Here is a 20,647-nt window from a genome sequence, read left to right as displayed (position 1 = left end):
ACCCAACGCCCACACCAAATACACAAACCACATGCACCCGCAAAAGACCACAACGGTCATATCAGTCCCAGCAAATTTACACACTAACCATAAAACATATGTCAACTGTTTCTAACACCCATGGGAAACGCAGAGGGCTGTCTTAGATCTGTCGACAAGTGTGACTAATGGACATTTGCCCTCGTTTCGCATAAGTGAAAACTACCACGGTCTTAACAAAACAAAAAAGGAACTTATGTCTAATTAATCCATTTTTCAACATCTGTAACAATATTTGTAGGATATTATATTTTAATAAAAAAAAAAAGGTAACTGCTAACGGTGAGTTTTTTTGACTGTGTTTGTCAAAAGATAAATAGAACATTGTATGTGGCATTGAGTTCTGTTCAACAACAACAATAATAATTCAATTCACAATTCAGTGTTTTGATTACGGTTCAACGGCCGGAAATCTATTAAAATACCATCATGCAATTTACACATCTGCTGAATGCTGATATTTATCTTGTGAGCGTGCAGAAATTCTGCGCTATTCTGCAATTAATTCGACATCAAAGGGACTTCATGATACACGACTCACGTATAAAAAAAATCAAAAAATAATCAAAGAATTTAATTTGTAATAATATACATTTTATAATCAAATTAAACAATCTTTTCATAACAAAATGCTAAATATTGACATATCAAAATAGCATAATAATAACATGAAACTTCTACCATTTAGATTAAAATAAAGATTTAGTGCATAAACAGCATCAGCAGTATGAACGTGTCGCCTCCAGGACAACTCCTTGTTTTCGTTATCACTTTCGGCAACAGTTATTCAGTTGAATTAACGTAAAAGAAAAATGCAAGTGGATTTTTATGTGTAAAAAAACAAACGTAGTAAACGGAACAAGTTGTCGCAATTGAAAAATGGTGAGAAGAAAGAAATGTGTCGGTCGAACTGAAGGGAACATATTTATACCAGTGATGCCTTGTTACATATAAACTTTAATAGAATAAACAAGAGTAATAACAACGATTTCAACATTCATAGGTAAAGTTTTTCAAATATGAGCACATATTAATTATAAATATTAAAAACACATCGATAAAATGCGCGCGCGTGTGGTGTGTATGAATTATGCACATTGAAAAATTCTTAAATATAATTTGCAAATAAATAAATTGAAATGGCATGATAAAAATGGATAAGGCAGTGGAAAATTGATAAAAACACCGATAAATAATAGAATACTCTCTAACAATATAAAATGTACTATGTACAGATTAAGTATTAAAATTAGGTACATTTAATTGTCTTTTGTCATGTCATTTTTTTAAGAAGTATAATATCTAATAATTAGTCATAAAATTATAGCCTCACTTTATATACATAAAAATAATAATAATGTTACATCTGTCACTAACCGCGAAGTGAGTGTATTTTTAAGTACGAAACTTCAGTCACAAGTTTATGAAATAAGGATATGTAGGTAGGTACATTCTATCCATCGATATGCAAAGAATTTCATTCAACATCTAAAATTTCCAGAGCAGGGCGGATTCCCTCTATAAAACAAAACTTACGTTCACACTATGAGAATCGTTTTGTACTCTAATAGATATAAATAACAACACCCTAATAGGTACAACTAGGGTTAGTGATATACCGCGATATGATTGTTACTTCACTTTATAAGCATAGTAGATGGCTACTATTATCGACATTAGTTTATTAAAGATACATGACTAACATTAACTTTATTTTAAACCCGGGATTTTCGGCACGCGCCGAAAACCACCTCCACACCAAAATTAACCAAAGAGTTTGCAACAATATTTACAAAGGATATACTAAACACAGAAATAACCTTGACAATGATATGTATATGTAACGATACGTCAAACTGTGTGGACTACGTATTTTCGAAACGAAAACAACTAATAAAAAGCTGAAGACCCTGTCGATCACGGATTGATCTCGTTTTCCACGCAAATTCAGCCTTGGCGCGTTTTGAGCAAGAAGAGGCATGTATAGGGGAGGACAGAACGTACGACGTCCAAAACCGAACGACCGAAATACCTATTCTGTTTGTTGAGCGATATCACGTCATAACTTCTGTCCCGATCCTGTACACTGATTACTACAGCAAGATTCATGGCGATCACAATTTTATCAGGAAATAAACTGCAATAAGCCAAAAAATCTGAACACTAGTATTAAAACACTCGTCTCTCGTCCATTTTCCTTATCGTAGATCACTGTAAATCGTCTTCGGATTTAGGAATGTCGAATATCTCGGCGAAGAGAGGCGGCAGCGTCAACTTTGTCCAATTCATCCGAAACCAATCTAGGTGTGCCGAATGTTTAGCACCCAAGTTCCTCAGTTCTGGCAGTTTTATTAGCAGACTCGAAAACAGCTGCGGTTCGTTGGCGTGGTTTCGACCGACCTGAAACAAGAACAAGAAGATTCCATCGAGCACGATCAAAATATAAATACACGGTATTCATCTCGTGCGCTGTTTTACCGCCAGATAAATTGTGTCGGTTCGGGTTATAAACACACCTGAACTTTCAAAGCTTCGATCAGCTTATCCTGATGATGCTCTATCGATTTGACGTCCGTGATTCCGTTTCGATCCGCGGTCAGCAACACGACTGCTGAGAAAAGCCCCACTTCTGTGTCGTTCAAGGACAATGCGTTGAACGTGCTGGCGAAATGCAGAACCGAAGAAATGAAGTCGGCCTGAAAACACAAAAACTGTCAACACTCCGACCCGTCTTCGCCACCTCCTCCACTTACGTCGTACATGATGTCCAGTTGTTGTCTCGTCATCGTCGTCCCGTCGTCGAACATCATCAGACTATTCGTCGTCAATCTGGCCACGTGACTTAGCCAAATTTCAAAAAATCCTATCTTAATGAGTATTAATTGATCGTCTTGTCCCAAGTCGCAAAAGCCCGGCACCCTCTTCGCGAATTCCACCACCCTCTGGACGCTCGGTGTGATGTTGGCGGCGAACTGCTGCCACAACCAGCATCGTTCCTGTTCCATCGACTCGGCCGTGGAAGAGGCCACTTCGCTGTCGGCGGGACTCGCCGGTGGCAACACCACCGGCTTCCGCACCAGGTTGCGCGTGTGTTCCTCGGTGTAGCCGCAGTTCGCGTGGTGGGCCTGAGATACGGTGAGAATGACGTCGTAAACCGCCAGTTGTTTGGTCTCCGAGTCGGACTGGTCGGCGTCTGTGGTGGTGACCCGCGAGGACTCCTCCGTGCTCCGTTCCCGCGACCGTTTCGGTACTCGGCCGTATCGAACGGCTGCAAAGTCGAAAATTCACTCGAAAACGAACGAAAAATGTTACTTGGATGAGTTAACGGGAATTTGCACCGGATTATCCCGGCGCCTCCGCCAAATTTAGGAGAACGATATTGATCGGACTTGTAGCTGTCCGTCATGTGCCACTTTCTGTTTAATGTTGTAAATAATAATTTAAATTTTTTATAATTCAATCAAGGACCCATTTTGAGAACGGAACTGCCAAATGATCGGTTTGTTTAAATCTGATATTGTTAAATCATAAATCAATTAAACATTTTCAAAACGAACTGGCGTGGTTTTATTAGCGCGAGAGAAGAGGGCCGCAGCAAACTGAAGCAAAAAAAGTGATAAAAATTGGAAGAAATTACAAATTTGTGCTGATACTTTTTTTAACACAAATACATGTACATACATATAATACATGTATTCTATTCTACTCTTTTTTAGTCTCTGGATTTCAGCACGAAGAGAAAATTTTATAATCGAATATAAGTAAATTCAAAAAACTCCTGGACTGTCAAAATTAAAATTTAAATAAAATGCTTGTTTTGACTGTACTGACTGTAATAAAAATTTCGCTAGAGTGTACCAACATCAAAATCAAGTTACAAAATACGGTGTGAACAAGAATGACTGAGTCTGTTGGTAACAATGAAATTTGTCAGATTTTAAATTTACCATCAAAGGTTCATTTTTCAAGGATGAACTGGAGTAACATTGAAAAATGGCGAAAATTGCTCAAAATTGGTACAACAGTCCTCCTATCCATGCTAAAGTACTGTGCCAAATTTAAAAAAAATTGATCGAGGAATTTTAAAGTTATTACCTTTTAAAATTTCGGGATATTTTACACACATATTTTAAAATGGCCAATTTTTCTTAAATTTTTCACACATAAAGTATCGATATCGTAGAATTTTCTAATGAATTTACAAAAAAAGTTGTCGAGGATTTTCCATGTAATCGCTAATTACCTATATGTTGAAAAACACGGCTTTTGAGGTTATGTACCTATTTTAATTTCAATAGAAAGTGAACAAAATGCATATAATTGACGTCGGTATGCAATATCGCACGTTTTACTACAGTTACGTTAAGAACTTTAACAGAAATGCAATGAAAATTGAATTCAGTGTGCTTCTGTTTACTTTTACGTACAGTCTTAGTCAAAAGATTGTAAAATCACATGTAAGTAATTATCTAAATATCAAGAAAATAAACACAAAATTCACTTGCAACTGATTACAATTCGTTTCCTAAAATTAAAAACTTTTTTTCAAATATTGATTCCTTGTAATAAACGTTTCATAGCATTATAAGAATTCCGCAACTTTTTGCTGAGATTGTTACTCCAGTTCATCCTTAAAAAATCCGATCAGTGCCAATTATGAGACAAAAAACACAAGTACTTTTCAATTGTTTCATTGCCAACAGACTCAGTCATTGTTGATCACGTTGTACAGTTACAGACACGGAATTTTTCTATCAGTTCAAAAAATTGCGATGTAAATCACTCTTTATTGTCAACGTGACATTCAAAAGTCAAATTTTGAAATTTATTTTCTGTTCACGTCAGACGCATCTCAATCATTGAGGTTAATAAAGTAAAGCTTATTTTACATTTTTTGACAGTATATTGACAGTGATACCCGAAATTCCATGTCTCTAACTGTATGTATATTTAGGTTGTTTTCATTTTTAATTATTGAACTAAAAATGTTTTGAATCATTCATTGCTTCGAAGACTTGAAGTGAAATGCAGCAACTAAATAAATTGGAGCAATTTAATAAAGTTTATAAAAAACACACGACAAACTGAAAACAGGTAAGTATAATCTGTTTCAAAATCAAAAATCCACCACCTGTTGAATTATGTTGGCAGAAACAAAGAAATCCCTAGAATAAGTTTCATTTTTTTGGGTTGGCCCAACGTTCCGCCAAAATTTGACATCGAACTGTTGAGTTTATTTACGTAACACAAAATAATTATTATGTACAAAAAGGTGGTAGCTACCATATCACACGTTTCGAGTGAAAAATAAAATGAGAATAAATAAAACACGATGAATTACGACCAAAACGGCTGTCAACAGTTTTCTTTCATAACCCCACTTTTTCCGACACTTGCAAACACACTAAAAACAAAAGTTGGCGACGTTGTCGGTTGTATTTTCGATGTAGAATGCAGTGTTGGTGGATTTTTGATTTTGAAACAAATTATACTTTAATTTAAACAAATGAATAGTTTGAAAAATTAAAAAATCATAGATGACAACTGGGCAATATGAAAATAACTAATGATTTAACCAACCTAACAACTGCAATCTTGATTTTGCCAGTCCAGATGTTTTTTGAATGGACTTTACAGTTGAAACAAATATTTCATTCAAAATTTTGATTTTACTATAGTAACGTTCAAAGACGGGTGGGTTTACCTATTTATTTTTTTTTACCAAAAATAAATTTCATATTAATAAATAGACTCTTGTTGGTGCTTGCAAAGTTGAAAAGTTTCCTATTGTCTATTCCTAAACTATACTGTGTCATTTTATCGAAGAAACTCTCCTAGTTCTAGAAAAAATTTAAACCTGAATTTGAAATTGAAACTTTTAACAAATCGTTCGAAAAACATTTTATCTTTGAGGCATTGAAATTTATACAGTCCAAGAACGTAAAACATTTATCAACAAGAATTGGATTAAACATCAGGCTTTTGGCCAAAAATAATTGTCTTAATTCACCAACTAAGGAAATTACGTTCAATGGACGTAATTTTTTCCGCTTACATTTTAGAAAATAAATGTATGTATTATTTTCTCACCGTTGGTGTTGTCGAATTTATCTTGAGTTCGAATGAATTTCTACATTTTATAAAAACGTTCCGAGAAGAATTACCACAAGGAACCCAATTACTGCGTGCAAAATGTAAATGCGGTGATTGTTGTAATGACGTGTTTCTGAACGTGTTGTAATTCATGTTAGACCGACGGAATACAAATTATAATAGTTCGATTACGTATGACAAAAAAAAATCCAGCAGTGTCGACTGTCAAACGTTTTCTCATTCGCAAGAACAAAGAATAATTTAGTTGAATTATTCATTGTGCTGCTACTGCTTGAACAGAGTAGGATGAACTGTCGCTGCTGTCATGTCAGTTTTATTATGATACATGATCCTTTCTAAGTGGAACGTTCTGACTGTTATTAGGTATGTGGTACAAAATTTTATCCACTGCAACGACAATGCAGCGGTTGTGTTCCTCGCACACAACTTTTAGGCAAATTAGGAGGGCAATAGCGAATTTCGAAGGTTTCAAAATGGCTTCATGAACACAGCAAATGTTTTCTGCAAGTCTTGTACTCGAAAAACCGATCTTAACCGTCTCGGCCGAGTCGATCATGTAAATCTCGAGAAGCTGAAATTTCGCGCTCGCTTCCATTATATCGGTTGCGTGTTGCCATAAAGAACATCTGCTGTCAGCGCACCGCAAATAAATCCGTTCCATTATACTTACAGTCCCTGGACATTCCGACGGAGAGGCATTTTTTGAACCTGCAGTACTGACATCGATTCCTATTGAGACGTATAACGAGGCATTTGCCGTCACGCAAACATCTGTATTCTATCTGCTTCTGTATACTCCTCCTGAAGAAACCCTAGAAGAATGCGTCAGTTACAATCTGTGTTGGTATTTTTCCGCAAAACTGGAGGTGTGTGTGTGTGCGTGTGTCGTTTGTCGTTTCTACTTCGCATGTCTTCCGCGAAGCAAGTGAGCTCTTTTAACTGATGAATGGCCGATCTAGGAACGAGCGCAAAAACAAGTTTCGCTAAAACGAAGCGGAAGAGAATCGAGGGACCGTTAGTTTGGAGAAATGATCGTGCGTAGTAGTAGGGGCATCGATGGATTTCTCTTTGTTCTAGTTGTTGGCATTGTTTGGGGGATTTTTGCGCACAACGGGGTGGTAATTGGGATGAATTTGTACAGGAACGCCAATCGCCGCTGCTTAATTGGGAGTAATTGACAGAGCGAAGCGACGTGGTTCGGTGTTAATTCGGACGTCTGAAATGGGTCGATACGTGCAATGGTGGTGATGGATAATTGGATTTTTCTTATAGTATTTTTACCCCTAATAGAAATATTGACTAAAATCATAAATCACACCAACAAAGAAACAGTTTACAATCCACTTACAGGTACTTACACTTACAGGTAAGAAACCGGTCATTTTTGCCCGTTGGGTGTCACCAAATATTTGGCTGAGGTTATTTAACACCCCACCATAAATTATCGGATGGGATGCTTTAAGATCTGTTTCTTTGTTGGTGTGATTTATGATTTTAGTCAATATTTCTATTCGGGGTAAAAATACTATACTTGTTCGGCCGACTGAGCTGTCGAGCCAACGATAAAAATTTGAAAATTGAAAATATTTGGGATTACGCGGTACAGAAAGTACACGGTCTTGGTAATAAACACGATATGAGATAGTATTTATATATTTACTCGTACATCTCGATGTTGATTCCAAATAAAAAAGTTATTTTGTAATACACAATAAAAAGTAAAGCTCGTCATTCAGTTATGTGTTTTTTTTACATTTCAAGACTCACCTGTTAGGTTCTCATATTATTTCAGGCTCTCAAAAATATTTACTTCGTAACTTTCAGTGATGTCAAATTGCTTGAAACATCTTTTCCGAGACTTCACAGGTTTGAATATAATAAGATTACGTAATCCTTTTGAAAGATTCTTTTCCTTTTTCGACATTTTTTAAATTCTAAACTAAGTGAAGACTAAAGGTAACAAAAACGTCGCTAACTGCAGTAAAATGCAAAATAGATAGAAGAAATGCGTGTAAAAAAATTGTAGCAAATTATAGGGCAAGTTTCTGCTTTTCACTGTAAAAATTAAACACAAAAGAAGCGGAAATCAACTGATATTGAACAAAATATAAGTATAGTATCATCAAAAAGTCTTTGGATCAGAGTAGCCGGGGAATTACAAAGCTATCTAGGAAATTATTTATTTCAATGATTTTTGACATTTATTTGACAACTTTCAAGTTAGCAGGTTATAATTCAAAATGTTTCAAAGAGAACATACAATTTTTATTATTAAATCATACTACAGTAATGGAAATCGTGGTGAAAATGGTGATTGGATTTATTCGCCTCGTTTATATTTAAACGAGTTCCGTGAGAGATTAGCACTACTTTGAAGTGCACATAAAAACTACGGACAGTAGAAGTAAATAATTCTATAGATAGTTTTTACATTTAATGGCTACCGCGATCCAAAGACTTTTTGATCATCCGATAGATGAGTGTGGTCCAGTGAAATTTTCATATACGTAACCATTTATCATTACCAAAAAACCAAAAAGAAATTCTCAAGACACATTTCTATATACAGGCTGTAATCGAAATACACGGAATAATTTTAATAAATATGTATATTATATAGAGGTGTCCCGAAAATGGCGCTCTCACTACTTACTACCTGATCGAGGATGTTTAAATTAATGTACATGAAAAAAACATGGAAAAAATTTTTCAGACAAAAAAATCAATTATTGCAAAAATAATAGTACATACAATGTAACCAAAGATATACTCGTACATCATTACCTTGCAGTGTTGCCTTAGTGAATTTAAGATAATTTTTACGATTTCCTAAACTTCTAAATTCTCTATTATGCAGAATCGGATATTGATAGTGAGTGATCTTGTACTTTGTGATAATATACATATACGATTAGAGGTAGTTTTCATGACAATTTAATACATTTATTTCGAAATAATTGACCTGTTAAGTGCCACTTTCAAAGACCGCCAAATCAGCAAATAAGTCCAATAGAATTTTTTTAGCATCGGATGTGCGCCATTTTCGGGACACCCTGTATATTATACCTACAAGGGTGTATTTTAAAAATGTGCCGAAATTTTACCTACGAGGTTGTGGGACAACGTAGAAGACTAAAAGTAACTATAAAAAATTGTACCTCAAAAATTAAATGTCAATTTATTTTTTGACATAGAATTTTTTAAATATTTTTTCCGAGTTCTACATGAAGCCAGTAGCTCGTGGTTAAAATGATTCCTTGTATTTCGATTACATCCTCTATGTAATAGCTCAATCACTATGAATTTTGTTGTAACGTCTGAGGCGTCTGGGATAATAAGTAATTGGAAAGTATACTACAAAGAAAGGTAAACACCCTTTTATTGATCTTGATTCTCTTGTTGTCATCCTACGACGTCCGGTGCCCCTAGCCCTGTGTTCACGGCCTTCTGGAGTCCATGCCTGACAACATCTTAAAATGATGTCTACAGATAGGCCAATTCTTCTGGCAATTTCTAAAATCCGCCCTCTTTCAAAGTCACTAAGCTGAGGAATCCGACAAAGTGTACGCACTCGCGGCATTTCTCGCCTTACAAAAACACTTTTCCAACAAATTTTCAAAAATTCAAAAGTCAAAATTTTCAATGTAAACAAAATTTCCTTCTACTTGCAATAACCGAACCAGCAGCACAAAAGGTAGAATACTTCATAAATAGGGCTGCAAATTTAATCATTTTTTATCTGACCCAAAAAAAAAAAATTGGCGCGCAAAAACTTACTGAAATAAAACTATAAGTACTGGGTGTTTACCTTTCTTTGTCATGTAGTATATTAAACACGTACCTAATAGGTGAGTGTCTAAAATGTAATTTGTCTTATTTTCGTAATTTAATTTTTCATAAAAAGTCTTAAAAATATATCGCTACTTGTTTATCTTTATCCTTGCAAGTGAAACAGGGGTAAGCAACCTGCAGACATTTTTGAAAAACGTAGAAAATTGAAAAAACACATTTTGAAGGAAAAACGATCAATAATTGTTATGGACGATGAAAAATATTTCAGTTTTTCATCACAATATGGATAGAAACGACAGGTTTTATACGAGAGATCAGACTTAACCTTCAAAGTTTGTCTCAAGAACATTTTATGGTCCCACAATTATTATCAAAACGAATGCCTCCCAGTTGTTCATACATTTATTAGAATCATCATCATAATTAAATGTTCTCACTCGACTTAGCTAGTTCCCACAATACCAGAAGGACGTAAATTTCGTTATACAGGGTGTTATGGAAGTCCACGTAATAAATTTAATCGAAGGTAAAATAACAAGACCTAATTTTTTACTAGGATAAAATTTTCAATTTCACGAAAATTTTTTGCTTTGACAATTTTACGAGTTGAATTTGAGCATTTTTATTCTGGTTAGGCCCGAGAGCTTTAGCTTTATTAGCTCGAGGATTTAACCTTTGAATAAAAATGCCCAAATATCAACGTATAAAATTGTCTAAAACAAAAATGTTTAAGTGAAAATTGGGAAATTTATCAGATATAAAAAAATTAGGTCGTGTTATTTTTGGCAAGATTAATTCCAGAATACAAACTTTAACGTTAATTATTTATTTATAATGCCTACAGTTATTAAAAACCTAATTATTAAAAACAATTTGAGAATCTGACATCTGAAATTTTAATCACTTTTGACAGATGACTGAGTACCAGGACGTTTTTACCGCGATAAACATTTTTGATTGGAAGAAAGCAAGCGCTCTGATTGGCTGAACATGCACGTTTGATGTACGTGGGAATTAATCACCAATAAAACTCTTTAAAGTATTGTTTTTACATATTGATCTTTTTTTGATGGATTTTTTTTTTAATTTTTCTAACCCCTAATTTGACACTTCGTTCATGGGATAATCATCAAAAGAGTGAATGAAATTGTTTTTGTGTGGTAAGAACAATCGCTGTTCTAATGCTGTTTTTACAGCTTTTCATTCCAGTATTTTAATCGAGTACTGTCATTTTGACATTTTTAGCCAAATTACATACCTACGTTGGTTACTAAATTAAAACACATTATAAACGGTATTAAGTGGTCAGCGTAATTAGTATTTTTGGTTGCGTACAAAATAAATTCAGAAATAAACCTTACGTGACTTGCCCTGTATACCAAATGTACAATACAACCCTGCTTAAAATATTACCTGCTAGTGGTAAACTAGGATTTATAAGCCCCGCAAGATCTTTAACATAAAGTACCATAAAATTTTACGACCTACAACCAAATTGAAACTACAGTAATTCTTTTTTCGTACTTTGTTATCAATGGATATGTAACATGAGCGGGTATGAATTTTAGGATTCAAATTATATTTAATTTTAACTCTGGAAGAATTTGCTGAAAAAATTATAAATGTTTTTATTTTTTTTATCTTAACGAATCCTATTGGTGGTTAAATTTATTACCTGTACTTCCATAACACTCGGTATAATAAAAACATACATTTTGTACAGACTGAAAGCGAAATCTGCAAAGAAGCTAAATATGCAGGTTAAGAATATGAGAATAATTAATTCAATTCCAAATTCAAATTAAATAGATCTTCAACAAATAGATGTCAGTCTAATTGGGAAAAAATAAGCAAGGTGAAAAGTAAAGTGAACCTTTTGTCATTTTTTTAAAGCAATAATAGTTTATTTAACGAGTTCGTGTGTAAATAGGGCTCTTTATGGCATGAGTGGGTCAGTTTTAGGACATGACTCATACCATAAAGAGCCCAATTTACACACGAACGAGTTGAATACAACGTTTTTTTGTTCGACGAGCCCCTTAAAGACTCCAAATCGCTTAAAATCTTTAACATTAGCTTGACGTTTCATTTTGACAAGTTGTTACATTTATTAAAATCCGTTCACACAGGAGAAAATTCTTAAATTCTGGCAGGGTCGAACAAAAAATATATTTTTTATATTATAGTTAGCGATAAATAGAATCAAGAGATTTTTCTAACAGGGATGTGATATTTTTGACCACAGACCACAGTGGCTTTTACACCATTACACTTCATTGTTTTTCAGACCTTTGTGGGTTACGAATTCGGTGTTAAATTTCAGGAAGAACAACGAAGAGAAAGATTTCAGCTACGACAATAAGACAAATTTTTACCTCTCCTTTATAAGTTATTCTACAAAATATTGCACCATCAAAATTTTCTCGAACAATCCTCTCTTAAAAAATCTGCAAATTTAACGAGACATGACTAACTATTCTTCATTGCCGATTGTCTATTTTAGTGTGTATTTTTGAAATGCTTTTTATGTATAATTTAACATGTAATTAATTGCCGCCCCACCTAAACAGTGTTACCACGTATTTATCAACCAAATTACAAAAGCGGAGTAGTAATGATTTAATCAAAATAACGTAGCGTAACTGTTGAAGATCAGCATTCGTAATGAGCTTTTTTGAGTAATTAGCACAAGTAATATGCACGTAAGGTAATTATCGGTGTTAACTTGTGTTTGCTTGTGTCTGTAGAAGAAATTGCACCGATGTATAATACCTATGACCTCGCGTATAACGAGAAAATGCGCGGAGGTACCTAATCTCTGTATCCGAAAAGTCATTAATTTTCAAATAAAGTGCGTCAAGATCTTTGTTTCATTTTACAGTTTTGCTAGTTTGCTTGTTATTGTTATCACAGTTTGTCTCAAGACTTGGTGTTTTAATTTTCAGTGTGCCAAGTTACTTTTTAAGATCAACATAATATATGTTGCGTTTATGTTGTGTTGCTGTTACTTTAAGGAAGAGGCAAAAGTGTACCTTACAGCCCTCGCACGACGTAACTCCGTAGTGGTATCCGGAAGCTTTGTCGCCGCACACTTTGCAGGGAACAAACGATTTGGTCGTTGATGAACTGTTGGAGTCGGCCGCCACATAATGTTGTTCTGCAAACAAACAATTCGCATATGAGAAAAAGGTGCGGTCAACCTGTCACAATTAGTCGTACGAGACCCGTTACACACGTTTGCAACCGTCGTGCGTACACAAAACTAACCGTAACGCAGACGTAGCAAAGAATTACAACTAGGCAACAGAAAAACCAACACCATAAATAACACAACACTGCCGTCCGTATGAGAAATATCAGAGATTCCTGAAATAGGCGACATAAATAAATATTTAGGAACGAGAAAAATTGCACGCTTTGGGAGTCTTGCCGGAGCGGTTTTGCCTTTTTCATTAATAAGTTAATATTCAATGTTCATAAATCACGGCCGTAATACGACGTAATGGGATATAAACATCATAATAAACACGTCGATCGTCAATGTTCACGTGCAAACGGCTGTACCAATCTGAAAACATAAAATCGATTTGTTTCAGTCGACAACAATAATTATTATTAATTTGTTGCACCAACATTTTCTTCTTTTCGTCGAGCGATGTAAACACGAGAATTATTGAACAAAGAATCGTTTGCTTTAAATCTTCACAATAATGTACACACATGCTATAATTTAAGATTGTTTACATCTGATTTACTTGTGCGAAGGTGCTCTGCCTGGTTTAAATGAATAAATTGCAAGTTCGGAACAAGCTTCTTGTCGTCAAAAAATTTATTACGGTGAAAACGAATGTCTTTATTTAAAAAATCCCATTCCTAGTATAATTTCAGCGCCAAACGGTAGGTTGTCGTACCTACTGTTTAAAAGATTTTTAAAGCTTGAAACTTCGTCCTCTTGGGGACAAGTCGAAATGAAAAGTTGAGCCAACTGGGTTAACGGCGTCGTACCTGTATGTTTTCATTTTTACTAATGCTCCATGTTCACTTTTTTTATTCGTGTTCATTATCTTGGAACTCCCGGAACCAATTCCCGTCGATAGTGTAATAAGTACATATTTAAGAAGTGACATTAAAGACTGGAAGAAAATTAAGTACAAAAATCCGATGTCTTGTAACATGAAAAACGGACTATAGAGTTGGTAAAATCTGAATCACCGAAGCAGAAAATAGAAATGAAGTTGACTCCTCGAGCAATTCTTTAAGTCTAGAAAAAGCCATGTTTAGGCATTTTAAAACACCAACTGAAGTTGTGTTCTAACCAACAAATCTGAGTCTAGACATGTGAAAAAGCTCGTTTATTAAAATTTTCGTTGCACGTTTTTGTTTTTTCCACCCAAGTGAAACTCTACGCAACTCTATCAAATCAACACGTTGGTTAGTCTTATTCTTTCCATCATACCCGAGTCATTTATACAGAGTGTCCCAGAACTCGCGGATCAAACTTATAGTGCGTTTTTCTCGGTGATAACTGAAAGCAATAGCGTTTAAAAATCCAATCAGAAGGACGCTCTTAATTTGAATTTCAGGTAAATTTAACCAACAGTTTGAATTGCATAGCAACATAATTGTAGTAAGAATGGTATGGAATTTCCAGTAAATGTTTGGGCAACTGTGAAGATTTTGACGTCAAGTTAAAATTTGATTCGAAATTGTCAAACTTCGTATTGAAATCATGTATACAGCCGCAGAGTACGCCGAAATGCTCATACTTTATGGAGAGTGCGGGCGCAATTCACGTGAAGATGCAAGAGAATATGCAATACGTTTTCTACAACGTTTATTATAACCTATTTCTTCGGTTGGTCAGTCGTGCTCGAGACACTGGGTCTTTGGTGCCTACAAGACAAGAAATTGGTGGTCCTCCGCGAGAAGCTAGGACGCCAGAAGCTGAAGTTGCTGTTCTTCAGTCCTTTGATGACGACGGTAGAAGAAATATATTTGAAGAACCATATTTACCGCGAACCTATCAATACTTTAGAAGAAATGAATTCACGAAGCACTGGCTACTGTTACTCCTAATATGTATGCTTAGACTGGCAAGGGAAAATTTAATAAAACGAGTTCGCCTATTCCTTCTGATGGAGGGTAGCCACTTTGAACACTTGCTATAAATGATTCTTTTTATTTTACATGTTTCTTATTGCATTTGTTGCATTCTACATCGTTTAAGTTATAAAATTGGATCTTTAATTTTTACTGATAATGATGCTAAAATAAATACATAGATTAGTTCAATCCAGTTTTGTCTTCTGTCTTTCAGAACTGCCACATCTTTTGTTCAAAACGTACGTGTAACTCCAACTTTGTCAAGAATGTTCCTAAAAATTTTTTCTTTCATTTCGACGATGACGCGTCCCGCTCGTGTACCTAGCTGCGCTAATACGTTATAGTTACATAGATGCAGAGAGTATGCACAGGAGTCAAGACAAATTTCTTGTGAATCCGATTCACTTCACAGGCCCTGCATTCAATTCATCATATCCCTCTCCCTCCCATCAATTTCCCATACCCCTCAAGGTTAAAATTGCTTTTTCAGTCATATAACAAACCATATTTCATTCTTTGCCGAAAGAAGAAACTTCTTGCGTTCCCTGGTGAAGATTCAATACATATTTCGCCTGGATTTGGCGAAATTATCCCATTTTTGGTTATTTCAAAAGTAGCTGATCCGACAAGTCGACCAGATAAAAATTGAAAATAATTTTATTATTCATAACGTTGTCTGCGCTGATTTTCTACTTCTAATGAGATCAGCGCAGACAACGATTCATAAAGTCCATTCAAAAATCAAAAAACCACCAACGTCGAATTTTCCTCGATAATTACTATCGGCAACGTTGTCTAGTGTAAAATTTGGTGAGACTTGTAATTTTGAGGTTATAGTATTTTACATTACAAGCCAGGTAAAATGGTTTTTACTGGCGAATGGAGGATATAACTGACGAGTCGAAGACGAGTCAGTTACCTCCTTGAGCCAGTAAAACCAGTTACCTGGCGTGTCTTGTATAATATTTTATTTGTTACTAAATTGTAAACAACTAAATAAAATTAAAAATGATCAAATTCTGTTTTCTTCCAAATTATTGCTCAAAACTCAGAAACCTTAGAAGTACAATTACTATGACAACGCGCCGTTTGTTCAAATTGTTTATTTCCGTCAAGATTTTTTCTCAAATGAACGTGCCAGAAGAAATCAAAAAGGAAGCTATAAACGTGGCTTCCAGTTTACTGCCAGCGAAGTCTTTAGCAAGATATGAACGAGAATATGAAGAATTTAAAAATTGGCAGAAAAACAATAACGTAACTGGTGTAACGGAAGACGTTCTTTTGGTGTATCTTCACCAACTATCAGACAAATTTAGCCCCAATTCTTTGTGGTCGAAATGGTCCATGTTAAAAAGCTGCCTGGAAATTAAAGAAAATGCTGAAGTTCGTAGGTTTGTTTTCCTATTACAGACGTTGTCAAAAAAGTGATATTTTAACTTGACATTTGTAGATTTCATAAGGTAATTGCTTTTCTCAAGAGAAAGAATGAGCGTTACGTGCCGAAGAAGGCAAGGGTTTTAACAAAAGAGCAAGTGGAAAAATTTCTTGTTGAAGCTCCTGATGACTATTGGTTGTTATATAAAGTGATTACAATTTTTGGAATTTTTGGTGCTTGCCGGTGTGACGAGCTTCTCTCGTTGACGGTGAAGGACGTAGAAGATGTTGAGAAATATATTATCGTCACTTTACGGAATACAAAGAATTTAACAACAAGGAGATTTACGATCACAGATGAGGGCTGCAGTTTTCAACCTTGTGTTTTGTACAGAAAATATGCAGCTCTTCGTCCTCGTCAAGCAGACCAATTACGTTTCTTTTTAACCTACCGTAATGGCAAATGTATTTCCCTCAATGTTGGCCAGCACACTATTGGCGGTGTACCGAAAAAAACTGCAACATACTTAGGGCTACAAGAACCTGAATTATACACAGGTCACTCATTTCGCCGATCAGCAGCAACAATGGTTGTGGATGCAGGTGGAGATATTTTGACACTAAAACGTGTGGGAGGATGGAAAAGTAGTGGAATTGCGGAAGGTTATGTGGATGATTCTATCAATAAAAAAATTGAAATTGCGAAAAAAATGTTTCCTGGACGAAACTCAACAGATGTGGCTTCCACTTCGGGAGGTTCTACAATTAATTGTCCAATGACGAGCGAATTCACTTCCGCTTCAGGAATGTTCGACATTAGCGGAAATTCTAATTGTACATTTAATTTTAATTTGTATGAAACAAAGAAATAAAAATGTTCAAATGTTAAAAACGCTACTATCCTTTCCAAATTTCAAATTTCTCTACTAACTTGTTAAATTCATAACTGGTCTGCTGTCAATTTAACGCTACTAGCCAGTTAAAATGACTTTTCAACGTCAAGTGACAGTTCGAATAAATGACGTTTACAATTTAGTAACAAATAAAATGTTTATTAAGTGTCTTGTTTTTCTGGGCATGTTTCGGTAGAAATAATTAGAATCAATAAATAAATGAAACGTGCTGCTAATAAAACAATATGAACGAAATTCAAAGCAATTGAATTTTATTTTGAATTAAATAAATTTCATAATTTATAGTCCAACATAGTAAGTATCGTGTGTTCCACAAAAAACTCACTCGCAGCAAGCCATGACAAAAGTGAAGTATGTCTTAGTACCAGATGTGAAATGAACTACTAAAGTAAATTTATAGGTTATCTGTCACAACTCACATATGATGAAAATTTGTAAGTAACAAATGAACTACTTCCAATGATCCTAAAATCGACATGACCAGTCTATCTATCTCTATAGTCATGGCTTACTGCGAGTGAGTTTTTATTGGAACACACGATACAATTGCGGCCACGGAATTTTGGCCGTCACTTTCATGTCAATTAAAAAAAATGGATGTAGTCCTTGCTTTATTGTCATTATGATTGACTTTTGGAATTGACATCCAAAAATTTGTCAATGTCATACTTCATTCATAGTTGTGAACATGCTACCAATACCCTATTTCAATAAAGTGGGGATAGTATCCCTGTTCCAAAATTGCACGAAATGAGGAAGCGCGTTTTCTTGCAAGTCAGTCAGCATCAAAATGACAAGTTTTGTAATAGTAGAAAGTGAGGTTACGAATAAGTAAGGGCCGCTTTACATCTCATGTCAATGGAATGACAAGTGACGGCCAAAATTCCGTGGCCGTAATTGTACTATGGCGGACAATAAATTTAGGCCGCCAAATTTCTGACATTTGAAAAAAATCTATGCTAGCGACCATTTATTGTCATTATGACTGATGTGTCAGTTTGTCAAACTGAAGTTTTTCAAGCTGTTTGGCGTTTCCTTCGCCTTTTTCGTAACTTACAGATCATGACGCACTAGCATAACTGATTTGTAGTAGCAGTTCTCTCTGGTGCACGCTTCTTTTCCCAATTTTAATTTTGATTATTGCTGCCACGATGACAAGAATTACAAAAATCGAAAATGGGGTTAGTTGAACATAATGCCAGCTTCACATTTTGATGTCAAGCCAATGACAGGCCGGCCTAAATTTATTGTCCACCATAGTACTATTGCAGGCAAAAAAAGTGGGACATCAACGTCATTGTCTTGACTTTTAATGCGAAATAACCCTTATCTGATTCTAACCCTACTTTGAATTGATTGACGTTGTCATTAAGTACTGTAGGTTGTAGGGAATGATTGTAAGTAAGCACATAGTGACTATTTATTTAATGCAAAGTTCCAATCAAAATCTACCTTTATCAAAAGAAGAGGGCATTTGGAAAAGGAAAATAGGAGTATAAAATAAATTTTTAAACTATCAGCTGGAATAGTGTCAAAAAAATGACAATAAAGCTTGAACTACATCGAATTTTTCAAAACTGACAGAAATTTGATGTCCCACTTTTTTTGCCCGCAATAGTACAGTTAATTTCAAAATTATAGAGTACATCTAATTTTCTACAGTGTAAAATGCACTTACATTTTTTGTCAAAGATCAATGTCAATTTTAACAAACAAAATACCTAATCTAACCGAATACGCGAAAGTGGTCATTCTTTCCAAATTAGAAGAAGGGTGGTCGATCCGGAGGGTAATCCAATATTATAACATCGCGAAGAGCACGGTGTAGAGGATAAAAAAACAATATTATGGTGCTCTAAAATATCAGCGACATTTATGTTGTCAAACTTACGTAACCTATATAAAAATATGACGTCCAAATTTCAAAAAGGCATCTTCACATGTGGAAAAAACTGTAATAAGTCGACTTCTTGATTTTTGACATGTACTCGATAATTTTGAAATTACATAACTGTACATATTAAAAAATATCTACCTAGGGTTTTTTAAATTTTACCAACCTACAGCAACAGGTGGTGGTTTTTTGATTTTTGAATGGACTTTACGTACTACACGTGGCTTCGCAATTGAGGGAAGGTATTCAGTTTTCTCGTAAAGGGAAAATTAGATCGAGCTCTATTGGTCAATTTGAATAATTCATAACTAAAAAGCTGTTGCACCGTGAATATTTTTCTAAACGTTTTATTACCTTCATTACCATCAAGGAATATACACTTTAAATTTGATCCGCGAGTTCTGGGACACCTGTATTTTTTGATGCAAATCCGCAGTAATCTTATATGTTAATGTATGTATCGTACAAAAATATGGAAATTATTTCACTCGTGAGCGGATTTTGATCAAAATAGTACCAAAATAAACGAAAAATGTTTGTATGTTTTGCTGAGAAAAGTGGTCCTACTACAAGGTAAGGCGTATGAAAATTTATGAACAAGCCGATGTCAAAATGTGTGAGCCGACATATTTATCTCTCTCCACAGGTCGCGAACTGTATTGGTAGCAGAAGGAAAATAAATCGGAGATTAGCGAATAAGTGTAATTTAACCTAGAAAATGTGCCCCTTGTGACAGGGCTAACGACGAAATGATGTACGAGCACCTTTAACGAGTAATAATCCCGTTAATAAATTACATCGATTGTCGGAAGAGGACGGAATTAAATTAATTTTCTTTAGCCAGCCTGCGATTTATTATTAAACTCGCCTGCCATCGGCTTAGCAGCTGAACCCCATAATCCGCCGTCCACTGATGAAATATCAATATCGCAGCGTCGTCCTTGAAAAAATCCTTGGAAGTTTTCATGGTCCGCAGTAACCGTTCCGGATGGACGCTGAAGATCTGCCAGTTGTTTTGCACCACCCTCTTCTTCTGCTTCTTGAAAAAGTCAAATGAAACGAGTTCACAACGCTCGACCGACGCGAAATTAACCTAAAAAGCATCCTTACGTGTCGACTTTCTGTTTCAAGGCGAAGCTTCCACGGAGAAAGTAGGCACTTTCATGCATAAAAATGGCGAGAAGGTCAAGTTCAGGCGAATGATTCAACTTTACGATTAAATAATAGCGGAATGTGAATTAATTCGGTGCGAACCGCTAACAAAATCAATACGAGGGAAACGTATGGGGAGCGGTGACGGTGGCGGTACGTTTTGCCGAAAACGGCCACCGGCGACGATCCCGTCGACAATTATTATTAGGGATTTTCGGATCGATCCTTCAACCGAGAAATTTCGCGAGAATGAACCGTAACAAGA

General features: G+C 35.3%; 1 protein-coding gene and 1 long non-coding RNA gene across 4 annotated transcripts in view; one reads left to right on the top strand and one right to left on the bottom strand.

Moving 5' to 3' along the window:
- Window positions 1-598: 598 nt before the first annotated feature.
- Eip78C (Ecdysone-induced protein 78C) overlaps window positions 599-20,647 on the bottom strand; it is a 37,398-nt gene continuing 17,349 nt past the window's right edge. For 2 of the 3 annotated variants that reach the window (XM_069056321.1, XM_069056316.1), the window contains 5 exons: window positions 12,978-13,102; window positions 6,824-6,965; window positions 2,793-3,307; window positions 2,556-2,735; window positions 599-2,439 (listed from right to left, as the gene is read on the bottom strand). In XM_069056321.1, the coding sequence (XP_068912422.1) occupies window positions 2,248-2,439; window positions 2,556-2,735; window positions 2,793-3,307; window positions 6,824-6,965; window positions 12,978-13,102 (1,154 nt within the window). In that variant the 3' untranslated portion in view covers window positions 599-2,247. The remainder of the gene's footprint in view (window positions 2,440-2,555; window positions 2,736-2,792; window positions 3,308-6,823; window positions 6,966-12,977; window positions 13,103-20,647) is intronic. The other variant, XM_069056327.1, reaches the window with a different exon arrangement.
- On the top strand, window positions 15,529-17,314 carry LOC138137071 (uncharacterized). The gene is made up of 2 exons (XR_011161542.1): window positions 15,529-16,439; window positions 16,499-17,314. It is a non-coding gene; the product is annotated as an uncharacterized lncRNA (long non-coding RNA).

Source organism: Tenebrio molitor, chromosome 1, assembly GCF_963966145.1.
Source record: "Tenebrio molitor chromosome 1, icTenMoli1.1, whole genome shotgun sequence".
Lineage (NCBI taxonomy): Eukaryota > Metazoa > Arthropoda > Insecta > Coleoptera > Tenebrionidae > Tenebrio > Tenebrio molitor.
This window is presented reverse-complemented; position numbering and strand designations above follow the sequence as displayed.